The 16,962-nt window shown below is 48.6% G+C and overlaps 1 protein-coding gene across 3 annotated transcripts in view; it reads left to right on the top strand.

The window, feature by feature from the left end:
* Inpp5a (inositol polyphosphate-5-phosphatase A) overlaps window positions 1–16,962 on the top strand; it is a 194,837-nt gene that overhangs the window by 126,528 nt on the left and 51,347 nt on the right. For all 3 annotated transcript variants that reach the window (XM_059264992.1, XM_059264995.1, XM_059265001.1), the window contains 3 exons: window positions 5,669–5,772; window positions 13,407–13,459; window positions 14,846–14,965. In XM_059264992.1, coding sequence (XP_059120975.1) covers window positions 5,669–5,772; window positions 13,407–13,459; window positions 14,846–14,965 — 277 coding nt within the window. The remainder of the gene's footprint in view (window positions 1–5,668; window positions 5,773–13,406; window positions 13,460–14,845; window positions 14,966–16,962) is intronic.

Here is a 16,962-nt window from a genome sequence, read left to right as displayed (position 1 = left end):
GATGAGGTGGCCAGAGCTGCTTTTCCAGGACTCCATAAACATCGGGTACCAGTGCATGTCCCCAGCAATGATATCCAGATATGGACTATTTTCTGCCATGCTAGGGGTAAGACACAGAATAGCTTCTTAAACATGAACATCTGAGTGGTGGGGCACACCTTTAATCCCAATTCTTGGGAGGCAGGGGCAGGCAGACCTCTGAGTTTGAGGCCAGCCTGGTCGACAGAGTAAGTTCCTGGACAGCCAGGGCTACACTGAGAAAGCATGTCTTGAACACTCCCTCCCCCACTCAAAAAAAGAACATCGAAGTCAAGAGGTTCTGAATCCATAGAACAGTTTTCTTAAGAAACCATTTGCATATACATTTTACTACTAAATGAAGTCAGTCATAGTGTGCCTTGCTAATACACAGTTCAGTCTGCAAAGCCTCCTGTTGCCAGTAGGAACTGAGGCAGTGCCATTGTAGGCATGTGTTTAGCATGCGTCTTTCTGGGATGGGAGTTGATTCGGCAAACATAGTGGCCTGACCTGGTGGTTGCTGCTGGCACAGATAGAGCCTGCCGGCTCGGTTCATCTCAGGCTGGGGTGGGCACACAGTACTCACTCTCCTGGCTTGATGAATTACAGCAAGAAATCTAGAATTTGTGAAAAATCTTGAATAGGCTTAAGAATTAGTAGTCCAATTTGAAAAGTAATTACATTGTTAGAAATTTAAGGAGTCTGTGAAAGTATACCAGAGAAAGATAGAGGGGACTTCTACTTTCTAGTCCAATATACATTATTTGGAAGACATGGTTCCCATTCTCACAGATGCAGACAGAACAGCTTTTTTTGTATCCAATAGGAAATAAGGTCATAGGGCAAATTCATCCCCCCACAGACAGGTGGGTGCAGGGGCATGGTTGCCCGGAGCTGGCATGTCTCTGGGACTGCAGCTAGTGGGTACATGCAACAGGATCCAACTGGGTCCAGGAGGCTGGTGTGGATAAGCTTGAGGAGGAAGGTTCCCAGGATCCATGTGTTTGAGTTTTTCTTCCAGATGTCCCACAGAGGTCTCACAGTCAAGGGCAGGTATTCCCTTCTGCTTCACAGGGCCTGCTTTCAAGGAGACCTATTCCCTAGCCAACCAGACTCTCATCAGAACCCATCTGGCCAAGAAGTTGAGATACTCAACCCAGCTTCTAGCGTTCTTGTCTTGTGGGATGCAGGGCTGCCAATCAGTGGGAAGATCACAGCCTGGGGCAGACTTGGTGGAAGACGGGTGCTGCTCTGAGCCTGTGAGAAGACGTCTGACTGGACATCCTCAGGCAGCAGAGACGAGCACCAGGATGGGGAGAAGGAAGGTTGAGTGCCTGACACTATATGGCCAGGGCCGTGGCCCCAGCCCAGCACATCTGTCTGCTTCTTTGACCCAGTGGCTCATGCTCTGTCCTTAGCAACATGCTAGACTTAAAAATCAGGTTAAGGAGATGAACCAAGTCTCTGGCACAGACTCAAATATGACAGAGATCTGGAACGATTGTACTGGAATTTAGAGTAAGTGTGGTTAATATGCCTAGGACTGAGGTGCAAGAAAGTAGAAAACAAAACTCACAATAAACAGAAAAAAAGAAATAAAAATTGGAGGCAAAATTAATGGAACTGAATACAGGAAATCAGAGAAAATTGGTCCTTAGAAGAGATCTATTAAATTGATAAACTGTTAGCCCCATGAACCAAGAACAAAGAAGAAGGAAGATGCAAAATATTGATAACAGAAATGAGTAAGGACCACCACTGATAGCAGGGTAATAACAATATTATAACAAGTCTCTGCCTGTAAGTTTAATAATATGATGGAGCAATTGCAGGAACATAAAGTCTGAATACTTGTGCAAGGGCTTTGAAGTTGAAAATACCCACAGCTATGAATGAAGCTAAGTCAGTGGTAAACCTTCTGAAAAGCAAGTGCCAGGTCTGGTGGGTTCACTGGTGAATCTACTGAGAAAACCACAGCATTCTCTCCCAAGTTCCCAGGTATAAGCTAAGAAGCACCTCATGACTTGTCCTGCAAGGCCAGCCCTGCTTGAATCCCCAGACCAGATGGAGACATTGGAAACAGGGAGGTCGACAGACTGCCTCATGAAAATAAAATGCAAGAGCTCTCAGGAAGATGTTAGCAAGGTGTAAGAAGGATTATACACTATGAACAGTTGGGGTTTACTCTAGACATGCAATTGACATCACATTCCAAAATCAGCCAAAAAAATTGCTCACACCATCTGTTAAAGAAAGAAAACCTTGTGACTGGGTCAGTAGATAGAGAAAAAGCATATGGCAGAATCCAGCAAATACTCTCAGCAAACTAGGAATAGAGATGACCATCCTCCATTAGACAAGGAAATCAGCTACAACACCATCACCCCCAACAGCATGCATCAGAGTTAATGAGAAACTAGAAAAATGAGCAGATGAAAGATGCTGGTCTGGTGGCTGTACATTGCTGGATCGCAACTGTAACTGTCTAGAAATAGAAGAACTCTAGAAATATAAAGAGTGTGGCTAGGTGGAGTGAAGTGATGTGCCTGGGCACAGAAGACATTTTGGACAGAAAAACTGGTGCGTATGGTACATGACATTTGTGTGCATTTGTCAAAACCCATAGCATTGCAGCATGAAAAGTACACTGAACTGTGCTGTACTGAGAAGCACACAGCCTGAAGTACACTGAACTCCAGTGGGTAGCACGGTCTATGCAGACAGTGTGGGATAGGTTTATGTGCAGTCTCTGCTGCCTCTGAAAATTATATATTTAAGATATGACCTTCCATCCCAGTTTCTTCCTTATCCTCAGTGAACAAGATGGTCTGGATTCCTCCTAAGCCCAATGGCTTCCCTCAGTCCCCGCCATTCCTCCACCTACATTCACATGTAGACCTGCTTCCCCTCAGCCATGTAGCATAGCCCTTTCTGTATCCATGAGGTGTTCCTCCTTGGTGTATGTCTTCAGCTGAGAGACGCAGGCTCCTAGGAGAGGTGTTGCAGTTCAGCCAGAGTTGCTGAGGAGCCCAGAGTGAGCCGAGCTTTAGAGTGGTGTCTTCTCTCACTGGTGTGTGGCAGTCTCTGACTATATAGCTGACTATTCTGACTGCCCAACTGATCACAGGAATACACATGTGACTGGGTGTTTGAAAGCATTGTGTGTGTCTGTTCTTGCATCTTGCCTGTCTGAGTGGGCCCCTGCCATTGCTTTTTCATCTCAAGAGCCCAGGGCCCACCGAGGGGATGGATGTGATGGCAAGAGGTGAGTATCGAACACTTTAGCTTTGTGGGTCTGGTGGAGGGGCATTAGGCAGCCCACAGATAAGCCTGTTGGGAAAGTTACCTGCCTGGGTACCCAGGAGTGTCTGTTCCGACCTTCAGCCTTTGGTGGAAGCTTCCACTCCTCAGGCTTCCCAGTGGCCTTCCACCAGACACTTGGCCACCCTAGTATGTCTGGGTACTACTGTATGTGCCAAATACCCTCCTGTGGGATTGATGGGCATCTGCAGCAAATGTTCCCGGGGCCAAGTGCACATCTGTCCCAGCACAGGGCTCACTGGGACCTGTCTGACCTGCCTACCCACCCCAGGTGCTGGCTCCATGTTCTGCTGAGGCCTTGTTCTCTCTGAGTGAGGAAGACACGGACTTCCAGTTGCCCTTCCGCAGTCAAGGGGGTGGTGTTGGCTTCAAAGCTAAGCACACTCAGGTTCTCCAGTATCTGCTTGAATCTGAGGAATATGATCAGAGGCCCATGGTGCATTTAGCTCATGGCTGACCCAGTCCCTGGACAGGCTCCTGTGGGCTTTCAGGTCCCTGTTGCATTCATTATGAGCCATCAGTACAACCCAAACCAGATCATAGACCTGAATGGGGACCCCTGACGCTAGCTGGTTCCTTAGAATCAAAACTTTGTTTTTTACCTGGGTTCAGCCTCTATCCCTTTATGTCCCTGGGGCTACATCCCTCAGCCAGCTCCTGCTGTCCTACTCTTACCCCTAGTATGGAAAGCACTCCAGACTGTGGAAGTCCTGCTGCTCCTAGAATGTGAAGACATCCCTAAAATCCAGGCAGCCGCTGCTCCAAAGCTAGTCTCCAAGAACCTGCTTGACAACCCAAAAGCTTGTTTTTTTGTTTTTTTCCGGAGCTGAGGATCGAACCCAGGGCCTTGCGCTTGGTAGGCAAGCACTCTACCACTGAGCTAAATCCCCAACCCAAGCTTCTGTTTTTGGCTTGGGGATCTTGGGGTGCTGGGACTGGTAGCCAGGGTACAAGACTGTCTGGGCTACATTCTGGCCTTGGGGACCAAATGTTGCCTGAACCTTATGGCACCTTGCTGAGGCCAGCAGTTCTATTGTCCTGCCTGCGAGGGCCGTGAGAAACACATTCTCATGCTTGGTGCGTGAATCTTTTTTTTTTTTTTTTTTTTGGTTTTTCGAGACAGGGTTTCTCTGTGTAGCTTTGCGCCTTTCCTGGAACTCACTTGGTAGCCCAGGCTGGCCTCGAACTCACAGAGATCCGCCTGCCTCTGCCTCCCGAGTGCTGGGATTAAAGGCGTGCGCCACCACCGCCCGGCTTGGTGCGTTAATCTTAACAGGTCTTATTAATAAAATCAAACCTGAGGCCAGGTATTGGGGTGAACGCTGGAAGATCAGAGAAACAGAACAAGCCACAGCTTCCTCACCTCGCCAATTCTTCAGCTGATCTTGTTTCCTCAGACTGGAAGCCTTTGAGTCCTTATCCAAATGGATCTCAGCTGAACTGCTTCTCCAAAGCCTGAAAGCTTAACCAGCCAAGTGCTTCTAGTATCTGGTCTTCACACCTTATATACCTTTCTGCTTCCTGCCATCACTTCCTGGGATTAAAGGTGTGAGTCACCATGCCTGGCTGTTTCCAGTGTGGCCTTGAACTCACAGAGATCCAGAGGGATTTCTGCCTCTGGAATGCTAGGATTAAAGGTGTGTGTGTGCCACCATTTTCTGGCCTCTATATCTAGTGGCTGTTCTGTTCTCTGACCCCAGATAAGTTTATTAGGGTGTACAATATTTTGGGGAGCACAATATCACCACACATGCTTATCATGTATCACTGAATGTGGGACACTTGTCTGTAAAAAGAACCTCTCCCAGACCTGCCTGTGGAGGGACTCAGACCAGGGCCTGTCACAGTGCTGTCAGTCCAGGACGGGTAGGGTGGCAGCTAGCAAGGCAGGTCTGAAGAGTGCCTGCCCTGTGTCCCTGTCTACATCTCATGTAAAAATTGTTCCCTGGAATATGAGTAATGTCGTTTGTGTGTGAAGAGGAAATCGATGTTATTAAATAAATTCCTGTGAAGGTCTGAGTGAATGGTAATTCCACAGCCCTCTTAACTATATTCACGGCTTTCAAAGAGGGTGCCAATTAGCCCCTGTAAATCTGCAGGCTGGGAGCTCTTAGAGGATAATGAAGTAGAGTGTCAGGTTCCAGGTCATGGAACAAGAATTTATGAGCCACAGGCGCCTCTGGAGCAGCAATTGGCCCCTTGCCTGCTTGGAGACATCCCTCTGACCCAGGTGCTGCTGTGATAGGGCATGGCATCCCCCAGTAGCATGTGGCTAGTTGGTAGGCTGTGGTGGTGGTGTTAATTCATGTATTCCTCCTATCTTTTCCAGCTAAGAAGTATAAAAAAGTCACTGGCAAGGAGATCTATTCGGACACCTTGGAGAGCACGCCCATGCTGGAGAAGGAGAAGTTCCCACAGGATTACTTTCCTGAGGTGTGTGAGGACTGGTGCCTCCTCATCAGCACCCTGATTATCAGAATGAGTGAGTCAGAGGTGATGTAGGTGTGAACTGTCCTCGCTGTCGGCGGTCACAGCCCTGTCACACTACAGGACTGTTGTCCCTGGAGTTTGGAGGTGATCTGAGCTGCCCTGGATACAGGCACAGAGAACCTAAGAGCTCAGGTTTTGTTGTTACTAAACTTAAAGCGTCATATGTAGGCAGGAGAACCATTCTCCAAAGACAGGGAAATGGCTTCATTCTCTTGGGCTGACACTGGCTGGAGCCACTGTGTGCTGTGTCTTATATGCCATGCTGTGCAGGAACTGTGCACATGGTACACCTTCACCTTCCTGGGGGGTTGCTGGAGTGAGAGCTAAGTCCCCGAGGAGGCCTCTGGGTTGCCTCAGCCAGTGAAGACATAACGGCTAAAAGAATTGGTGGGTTAGTGATACATGCTAGCAGTTGCACCTGCTTGATAGAGTTTAGAAGTCGAAGAGCCAGAAGCTGCTTTCTGCCTCTCTACTCAGATGTGAGTAGCTTCCCTCAGGCTCCATTTTGACACCTTGCCCTGAGTCATCTGTTAAGGTACGGTAGATGTTGGATGCCCTGGTTGGAAGGTTTTTAGGTGCCAAGGTGGGAAGAACTGAGAATTGGCCCCATGACTGCTGGCTGTTCATCCATGCCCCACCTTTGCCATGGTGTTTGGGGCACTCTAACCAGCTCCAAGGACTGCCCTGTGGTTCTCTCTCTTAGATGGCTGTACCGTGTGGTAGTACTTTTACTCAGAGCTGGTTTTCAGCAAGGCCACAACTTTATTAACTTGCATTGTAATTGTGCCTTGCATGAAAGGATCATGGCCACCTCTTGTCACCTTGTGGCTTGGCTCCCCCATTCATTGTCCCCAGGCCAGGGATGTTCCCAGTCTCTTGTCCTCTGCTGGCTCAGGTCTACCCTGGCTCAGATTCTTGGCCCTTCTGCTTCAGGCATCCTGAGGGTGGAGTAGGGTGGCAGGGAAGGTTGTAGCCTTCTGTGGTCCATATGTAATGACACCTGAACCTGAATGTTGCTGATTTCCATGGAAGGACCCCATGGATGTTGTTCCCATGAAAAAGCCATTAGCCAACATGCCAACTTTAGTCTGTTACTCCTGAGTTTGGGTTTCTGCCTGCCCAGGACTCATCCCAGTTACCACAGAGGTCTCTGGGATCTCACTCACCATTTAATCTCTCATTCAAAATGGCCAGGGCTTGAGGGGCCCAGGTAGAAATGATGGGTGCTGGGGCAGTTCTGGGTGAGCCTGGCAGAAGCCAGGGCTGGCTGAGGTAGTACAGCACAAGCTCTGGCTTTAAGATGTTTCCTTGCAGGGCAGGTGGCGTGCACTGAAAGGTGGTGTCGAGCATAGGCACAGGCTGTGGTGTGTGTACCAGTTCCCTGGGGAGGCAGTGTCTGAGATAGCCTCCCACCAAGCATCTCCTTTTTTCCCTTTAAATACTTTTTTAAACTATCTCACACACTGAGAAGTGTGGCAAGTAGACAGACATGTGAGCCCCACCCAATTAGAGTGAAGCTATGACTGTATACACTCCCTGTGTCTTGTTGTGAGTGTATTGAGGCCCTCACCCTGTACTCCCCAGTAGGCTCTCCTGAGGACAGTGTCTGCCCTCTCGCTAAAAGCCCCAAATATGCCTGGTCTCTGATGTGCCCTGCACTGTGCTCTGTGTTTTAATTCTTGGGTATGGTTGCACCGTGCATCTCCCATACCTCTATACATATCAGCAGACGTGATGTTCCCCACAAGAACCTAGTGTGTAACATCCTTCCACAACCATGTACAGCCTCCCTGTTGCCTTACTCTCACATCACTCCTTGAATTCCAGAACTGGAATCCCATCACAGCTTCGTCTACTGCACTAGAGGCTCGAGATGTACGCCACAGCCAAGGGTATCCTGAGTGGGCAGGAATAGGGGAAAGGCTGAGGCTGTGGACATCAAATGGAAGACTCTTGCAGAGATGTGTCCCTGGTCCCAGCAGCCCTCAGCCCTTGCTTGTAGAATTCTTCCAAGGGCCTCCTTGTTCCTACCTGTAGCCTCAGGGCTTCTCTGGCTAATAGTTCTCTTGCTTTACTGAACCTGGAGGCCTCAGGAGTTGAGGTCTATGAAATCTGGGTGGTCTTGCCTATGACCTACCACCCATATAGGGAGGATACCCTTTACTTCTGAGGCCAGTTCTCTGTCCCCTTATGCAAAGTGGAACATGCATCAGGACAGAGTATGGGAGGCTGACTTCCCCCCATAGGAAAGTGACCACAGCCTGGGTCCATCCCTTCCTGTACTTAGCAGTCCTGGTCAGGGGCCTCATTCACGTTTTCTGCAGGCAGAGAAAAGGATACATCTCTGTTGTTTTGTTGAGACAAGATCTCATCGTGTAGTCCTGTCTGGCTTCACAGAGATCTGACGGTCTCTGCCTCCAGAGTGCTGGGATTAAAGGCATGCAGCCCATCCCTAGGATATGTCTTTGAAGAATGAACTCTCATCATGGGAAGGCCACAGGATGTCTTTAGGTGGACTCCTATCTTCGCTTAGAACAAGCTGCTATCCATGATTGGCAGCTGGTTCACAGACCCCTGTGGTGGCTGGCTCCTGGGCCTGCAAGGAACATAAGTGCTCAACTGGGGAGTGTCTTGGGGTTCTGTGTATCAACTTTATGTCATGACTATGCCAGTGCACTCTCACATTTCCCTTCACCATAGTAATAAACAGAAACAAAATCTCATTTTAAAGCCACAAACCCCAACACTTTCTGTCAGTTCTGTGGTGCTTCTTAATGCCTAGAACATCACAGAGCATGCTGTGTTCCACAGGTTAGGACCTGGGGCTCCAATGCAGAGATCACCAGCAATAGCTCTGTCTAGACCCTCGGGATCCGCTCCCAGACTTGCCCCTTCGTGACTCTGCCAGGCCGTCATTGCACCCAGCACATTTAGGGGAGAGAATTAGTTGAAGACTGATCTCTCTTTCTTTTATTGCCATCACTTAAGGATAATCTAAATGTAATTACTGTGATGGAGGCATAATGCAATTCCAAATAATGACGGCCCTCTGCTTCTAAAACCAACAAAACTTTCTCTGCTGATTTATGGGTGCTTCTGGCTCAGTATGAATTCCAAATGACGCCTCTGGGAGCAACACTCCAGATAACGCGAGGCCATTTTTAAAAAGCAGATTTGTGTAGTCGATCGGACCGAGTCATTTTTTTCCTCTTGGCCGTGGTGAGAAATTGGTTGTTACCATAGATCACAGGCCCTGCTGCATGTGCCCATGAAAGATGAATTAATTCCACTAATGCTCCAAGCAGGCCTTCCTCAGTGGGGCCGCTTGGTGATAACCTCCCGCAGCCCCTCTTTTCTCCGCTGCGATTTATGCTCTCTCAGTAGATGAAGCTGCCTGGATTTGCAATCCATCTGCCGGCTCAAGGAACCCTATTAACAGGGGACCGAGCAGAGGCCGCACGAGGTGAGCACTGTGTTGCCCTCCTGGGCCTGTGTGCATTCCCTTTCTGTGGCCATAGTCCCTCTAAGAGAGGAGATGCCACCACCCCAGAGATCCGAGAACCTTGCCATCCCCATTGGCTCAGAGGAGTTCATTAGTGAAGGTTTCAGAAGGTGGCCTCCTGGAAGTGACCCATCGAAGTCGAGCCCCACCTACCCTCTGCACACTGCTCCCATCTGCAATGGCCAGGTGACAGCACTGTAGCTGGGAGCTTCTAGGCCTTCCAAGACCTTTACTATGGCCTGAGTTCCTGCCTCCATGCCTATCTGTCTGGGCCTTCCCCACCCTCCACACCAAACACAGCCAGTCATAAGTACATAGGTAGGTGTGTGTGTGTGTGTGTGTGTGTGTGTGTGTGTGTGTGTGTGTGTGTGTTTGTGTTTACATGTGCATGGGTCAGTTCCTTTGCGTGTATTTGTGTGTGCTGTACATAGAGGGTGTCAGGGAGTCCTCACTAAGGAGTCTCCTTTTCAAAAAGGCACCTGATGATCTGCTGATGGGGGTGTTGGATGTGCTCCTGTGGGCTAGTCCCATGTAGCAACTACCCATATGCTTATACTTGACCATAAAAAGGAAATGAGTCATCAGAAAGAAAGATAGAACCTTGGTCCAGGAGAAAGGAAGTAGACCCCAGTCCTGTTCCCTTCTTCTGGTTGCTGGCAGACTGAGGAAGTTTGGGCCCCATGTCTTCCTGGTTGAAGGAAGAGCTTTGCTGTGATGGCCTCCTTTCAGGCCACTGAAGGGAGTGTGGGATGCTGGAGGACCATCTTTTGAAGTAGCTAAGTAGAGCCCACTGGCCCTTGCAAGGACAGAGATGCATCTCAGCTCAGATCCAGGACATAGACAAGCCCAAGGCCATATACAGAGTGCCCTGGGTGGTGGCTACATCTTTCCATTCTGTAACAATGTTGGCAATGAAGGCTGAGTGGCCATAGCTGTTGTGATGAGTGTGCCTCAGAGGCAAGATGTAAATATTTCTGTAAATATTTTACCAAACTGTTGGGTTATACAAATATTAACTGTATATTTCTTGAGATTCACCTGCAACTCCTGTCTCACGTCTAGTTAGAATCCTAGTTGCAGTTTTTACCAACATGTTATAGAAAAAAGTGCACTTTTTATTGTGTATTCAATTAGTAGTTGATGTTAAAGTCATGCTCTATTATGGAAATTTAATCTCTACAACAATGTGTGTGTGTGTGTGTGTGTGTGTGTGTGTGTGTGTGTGTGTATTCAAGATACACAAATGTACAAATGCATCTTAATTTACACAAAATTTCAAAACTAAGGGGAAAATGGTTTCTGGTCCTAAAATTCACAAGTGCCTTCCATTTGCAGTGGCAATGAAGCTGTTGCCCACTATAGAATTCTAGGCCAAGTGCAGGTGTTCAGTTTGGGGTCAGAGCTTGGGAGTGTGGTGGTATTTTACTTGTACTGAAATGTAATTTTAATTGTATGTTAATAAATAAAGTTGCCTGGGGGTCAGAGTTATAGAGCCATAGCAAGTGCGTGGCGGTGGTGGCGCACGCCTTTAAGGACCTGGAGGGTGGTACATACAGGCAATGACAAGGCAGTCACATGTTTAGTTTACAACCAATGAGAAGGCAGAACATCTAGACTATTTAAAGACATACACACAGGAAGTAGGTCTCTTTTTCGGAGAGCTCTCTTGGCTGAAGCAGGATAGCTGAAGCAGGAAGGGTAAGGCTCTTAGTTCTGACCTCTTGGCTTTCTTCTCTGAATCGGCTCTGTGTTTCTTATTTAATAAGACGGTTGGTTACATCTACATGGGAGTGTGACTGCAGGTGGGCTGGGCTTGCTGCTTCTCGGGAAGAACCCTAGGAGGGGGGGGGGGTGACCCCAGAAGGGCTGATCCTCCCTGTGGCACACACTGGCCTGTGCAGTGTACAGCTCTACATGCTGTGAGCCTGTGTGTATTGGACCTTAAGACAAGTGTAGGCCTGGTCTTCTAGAGCCATTCTTGGATGAAGAGGGACCCATGCTGTGCTGCATTCATGAATTCCCAAGGTGCTGGGACTGTGGTGAGTGCAGGACCACACAGAGTGATGCTTGGGCTTGGGAGAGGTGGCCAGGTACCTTTGTACCACAAGGACATCCGGTGTAGACTGTGTTAGTTATGATGGTAACTGTATTAGCCAGGGTATCTATCTATCTATCTATCTATCTATCTATCTATCTATCTATCTATCTATCTATCTATGGGATTTATTAGAATGATTGTGATCCAGAGTGTCATGGAGTTAAACTGAGCTATTTCTGTTATGTAAAGGAGAAAGATGCTGAACACAAAACTATCCTACCATACATCTCTGGATCCTTTTTGTTTTCTTTTAGATTTATTTTATGTGTATGAATGTTTTATCTGCATGTATGTATGTGCACCGTGAATGTGCCTGGTGCCCAGGGAAGTCAGAAGGGAATGCTGAACCCCCAGGAACTGGAGTTAGAAATGGTTGTGAGCCACCACGTGTGTGCTGGGAACCAAACTTGGGTCCTCTACAAGAGCAACAAGTACTCTTAACCACTGAGCCATCTCTCCAGCCCCCTTTGCATCCCTCTTAAGGCAGAGTATGTTTTGTTAGAAATTAACCAAATTCCACCAGGCAGCGGTGGCGCAGGGAGGCAGAGCCAGGCGGATCTCTGTGAGTTCAAGGCCAGCCTGGTCTACAGAGCGAGATCCAGGACTACACAGAGAAACCCTGTCTCAAAAAAAAAAAAAAAAAAAAAAAAAAAAGAAATTAACCAAATTCCCTTGTGATCACTTCTATCCCTGCCCGCCTGGGCACCATGGAGGAGATGCCCTCTTCCTTGGTCCTCTGTCAACCACAAAGGAACCAAGCCTCTCAAGATTCATCTGTTCTCATCTGTCCCTGAGACAGAATACCAGGCACTAGAAGATCCCCACCCTGTAGGCCACTCTCCTTAGGGAGCCGAGACACTTGTTCCTGCTTCCCATTTGTGACCTAGGGATGCAGGAGGAGCTCTTCTTTGCCCACAGGACCTCTGCTTCCAACACTGAGCCGCCATGAGGTGGCTTTCTGTAGGGTGTGTGAATTAAAGTTCAGTTCTTTCATTCATCTACATTGAGTGCTGGAAAGGCCATTGTCCCACAGGCAGGTCTGATGTCAGCAGACTGCTTCCTGTGCCTGACCTCCTGTGTGCAGTGAGCAGTCTCGGTTAGCAGTACTGCAGCAACACTGGGACTGGAAGCTGGGGAGGCTGGCTCGGGGTGTGTGCAGTCCATCTGAAGCTGTAGTCCAGAGCAAGTCCAGCTTCTTCCCTGTTCTTTTCCTCTCCCTCCCCTTCCCTTCCCATGACTTTCTCTGCTTTTTCATTATTTTAGAACCCAAGCAGGGGCTTCCCAGACTCTAAAGAGTGGTTGTTTGTTTGGAGGGAGAGAACAGAGTGTAGAAGTGACCACCCCTTTCTTTAGTCCAGCCTTCAGTTAGCAGCTCTAGCCTGAGGACTAGGTAGTTGGTCAATGACAGAAAGTTCTTTCTCACAGTTTTGGATTCCCAGTAAGTGCAGGATCCAGGAGCTAGCAGAGCATCTGGTGAGGGCTTCATCCTTTTCCAAGGTAGGACCTGGCTACCTTCCCTCTACAAGCCCAAATACATGTTCCCATGTGGCAGAAAGCAGGCAAGCGGTGAAAAGGCCCAGACTCCCTTCATCAAACCTCTTTGCAAGAAGGCCCAGCCCTGGTGACAGAATCACCTTTCAGAGACCCCTGCCTCTCAGACCTATCATATTGGAGGTCAGCTGTCAACACCAGGGTTTAGGGGACATTTAGACCACAGCACCCACTCTGCCTAGTAGTTGCCCCACCTGTGGATGAACATTGCATGCTATATAACTGCTGGGAATAGCACTTACAGCTAGTAGGATCGTGAGTTTAAGGCCAGCCTGGATTGTATGGCAAGGCATTGTCTCCAAAACAAACAAACAAACAAACAAACAAGCAAAGGAAAGACCACCTCTTAGCTGTGCCATGACTGCAGACGAACCCCGTGGCTTCCCATTTCTCTGTGTTGCTGACGGTGTAACCTTTGCTTTTCAGTGCAAATGGTCAAGAAAAGGCTTCATCAGGACGCGGTGGTGCATTGCTGACTGGTATGTTCCATGGCGTCTGAATTGACTGTCTCCATTCCATAATTTTGATTTTTGCCCTTCTTTTGTACGTGTCAAAACATGTTGTCAAAGACTCTGCTCCCTTAGAACAGAGATCCTGCTGCTCAAACTGCCCCATAACTCCTCTTTTGGTTGATGGGTGATATCCCATGGCACAGTGTTGTTTCCTGTTCCATGTAAATTCGAGGTTCAGGTAGTCAGTCCAAATGAAAGCCAAAAGACATCGCGTCCATCCTCAAGTGTGACCTGTGTGTGTCAGAGCACACTGCACAGTTGAACTGGTGGGAAGGCCTTCCATTAGGTCCCAGGCCACAAAGTTAAGCTCTGCAAAGACAGCCTGAGGTTATTGGGCACAGACAAATGAGGTCTTAGCTCTACTCACTTGTCCTAGCCTATTTGTCCTTTGGATAAGCATTCTCCATAGTAATGCTTGCCTTGTCCACCTGAGAACCACAGAAACGTGGCTCAGTTTTCAGTTCCTGAAACAAGAGTTGACTAAGCCCTGGTCTCTCTAGTTCAGCTAAGGTACTGACCCAGGCCCATGGAGTTGGTCAGGACAATGTCCAGAATGGACATGGGGGAAAGAAACAGAGGGTTCCTAAGATAGAGCTAATGACCCAATCCAGGAGGTGGTTGGCCACCCATGCTACTCTTTGTCCTTGTTCTCAGGGACCAACTTCTCCCTATACAGTATGGGAGGATCCCTTAGGCACAGAGCTAGTGGCTGAGTTATTGGGCTTTCCTTCACATTGCTGATGAAGAGAAATGGTGAGGTCCAGTTCCAGTGCCCTATAGAAGATGCAACATGGTAGTATGTGCCTTTGGGATGGTATGAAGCCATTATCTGGTAAGGCAGATGGTCCGTGCTAACTGGAGATGCCTAGGGACGTCACAGGTCATGGGAAAGGTTGATGCAGACCTCACTCTGGCCTCATCAAGTCCATATACACGAGGCCTCTCAGGCTGCATGCTCAGAGGCAATGGAAGGACAGTTTTTCTGCTTGTTTCCATGCCCCTGTCTTACAGAGTCCCCAACAGTGGTTCATCCCTGCAGTGAGATGTATCCTCCTCCTTGAAGCTGGGCCTACAGCTTACAGGCAGTTCTATAATACTATCTTTTCTTTAAAGGAAAATAGCTCTAGTTTACTTGGCCAGAGTAATGATTTATTGGAGATATAACAGAAGGTCTCGTGCCTTCTGGCCATGGGGAGGCGATGCTGTGGTTCACTTTGTAGTGACTAAGGATGGGTGCCCAGGGCTTTAATCCTGAGCTGAGGAAGAGGGTGGGAGCCAGAGAGGCATAGCTCTGTTCAGGGTAACCTGGAATTCTAGCTCTTGGTATAAGGTCCCTTTTTTTGTTCATTACAGTGCCTTCGACTTGGTGAACATCCATCTTTTTCATGATGCATCCAACTTAGTGGCCTGGGAGACAAGCCCCTCAGTGTACTCGGGTGTCAGGCACAAGGCTCTGGGCTATGTGCTCGACAGGTAGGTGCTGTATCCTAGCCACTTCTGAGCATGGCTGAGGCTGCTCTAAGGCCACTTCATGGTTTCTGTTTTCCTGTTTGAGAGTGGCCCTCCAGAATGTCAACCCATAAGGAATGTAAAATCTCCAGCTCCATCCACTGGCTGAGCAGACCCTGAGCAAATGAACAAATGGTTGCATATGACTTCCCTTTCCTTCTGTGTTCTGTGGGAAAATGAAGAAAGCTGTGCCTTGAAGAGGAGGGCAAATGCAAACTACAGTGTGGTGTCTCAGAATTGCCATGGCTGTGTTTAGGTATGGATTCAAGAATGGATACCTCTGGTGCTCTGCCTGGGTCAACTCAAGGAAGCTCTGCTGCCCAGCCATACCGTTGCCTTTGTCCCTTTCCTGTCCATCTGTGCTTCCTGGGCATAGGATCATCCCTGAGGAAGGGCTGGTGGCCTTAGTGGTCGTCAGAGCTAGGGACTACTCACCTTCTGCTGGGGCTCCCACCTGCCCTGGCTATAGGCTCCTCTGTCTGTGATATCCTGTGTGATCTTGGATGGGTTAGGACTAATGGGCTGTCATTCAGAGAAGATGGTAGCCCTGATAGGATGAATCTGGACCTGAGTAACAGCATCCATTTGACTTATAGATAGGCATTTCTGAAGCCCAGTCTGGGAGACACATCTGGATCTAGACTCTGCTCCTTTCTTATGGTCCTCAAGTTGATCCTCTTCCATGTGATGAGGAAGGATCAACTCTTGTTGGCTAAAGCCACTTCCCATAGACCAGGGCAGGTGGTCTTGGTTCTTCCTGAGCCTCACACTGTTTCCTGGAGGCCTTGCTCTGGAAAAGCAAGTCCACCTAGGCCTTACCCCAGAGCAAGGCAACACATTGAGTTCAGAGTAGAGGGAGTGGAGTGTGTGGGGTCTTGTCTGGCTTGGCTTTAGTCTCCTTTTCTCAGCCCATCCTGACCTCCACTCAGATCTTAGCCTCCCGCTAGCCCATGTCTGGCCTCTCCTTATGCTCTTCCATCCCCTGCACCTTCACAGAGCATTCCTGTCTGGTCTCCTGAAGTGGCCATCTGTGAATACAGGTGTTTTGCTAAGCAGAGGATTTTGCAATCTCCAAGTCACCACTTGTCCTGTGGACAGTCATATTGATTGTTGCTGCATCCCTGAGAGAGGACACACTAGCTGGGATGTGCCAAGCACTGACTCAGGCAGGAAGAAAAGATTGGCAGGATGCAGGACATTTCCTGAGCCTGTACGGGCTTCTTGGAAGATTTGTGCACCTGAAGGAAAAGCAGGCCACCCAGGGTTCCCATAGAACCACCTCTAGTCACATGTAGCATGTTGTTCCTGCACCATCAAATTCTTGAGGGCAGAGCTAGCAGACTCCTATGATGGGAGATCCTAGGGAGTATGCAAATTTCTGCCCCAGCATGACCAGGGGTGATGGCCTAGTGGTGTGTGTTGAGGGTCCCTAGCATCAGATAAGGTCTCAAAGAACAGCTGCTGAGGAGGTCCTTATATAAACCTTAAGCACAAGGCCTATCTCCTCCTTGTGCCTTGTGAGAATTTGTTTGTGTGTGTGTGTGTAATGTCTATGTGAGTGTGAGCACGTTTATGCATGTGAATGCACACATGTGTTTGTGGGGCTTGTACTGGGCAAATTTGTACATGCATGTCTGTGCCATAGATCAGTGTGCCCATAAAGTAAGAGGCAAAGCTGGGTCCTCTGGACCACAGTGTCGCTGTAGGGTAGGGCTGGGGTCACTGAGTATCCTACCATCTCTCTCTTCAATGGCACATTAGTAGCTTATTCTGTGAGTTCTTTATTGTCTTCACATGCTTCTGAAGCAGTGCTTGATACAAGGAGTCAGGAGATAGAGTCTCACTCCTGTGCCATCACTAGACAATCACAAGGCTAGTGACCTCTGGAGACCATGCCATCATGTAAGAGAGGTCAGCCTATGGTCCTTCCACTGGGTCCTTTCCTCTATTGACCTCTCACA

The sequence above is a fragment of the Peromyscus eremicus genome, chromosome 1 (genome assembly GCF_949786415.1).
Source record: "Peromyscus eremicus chromosome 1, PerEre_H2_v1, whole genome shotgun sequence".
Taxonomy (NCBI): Eukaryota; Metazoa; Chordata; class Mammalia; order Rodentia; family Cricetidae; genus Peromyscus; species Peromyscus eremicus.
The sequence above is the reverse complement of the archived record's forward strand: the minus strand, read 5'-3'. Positions and strand labels throughout refer to the sequence as shown.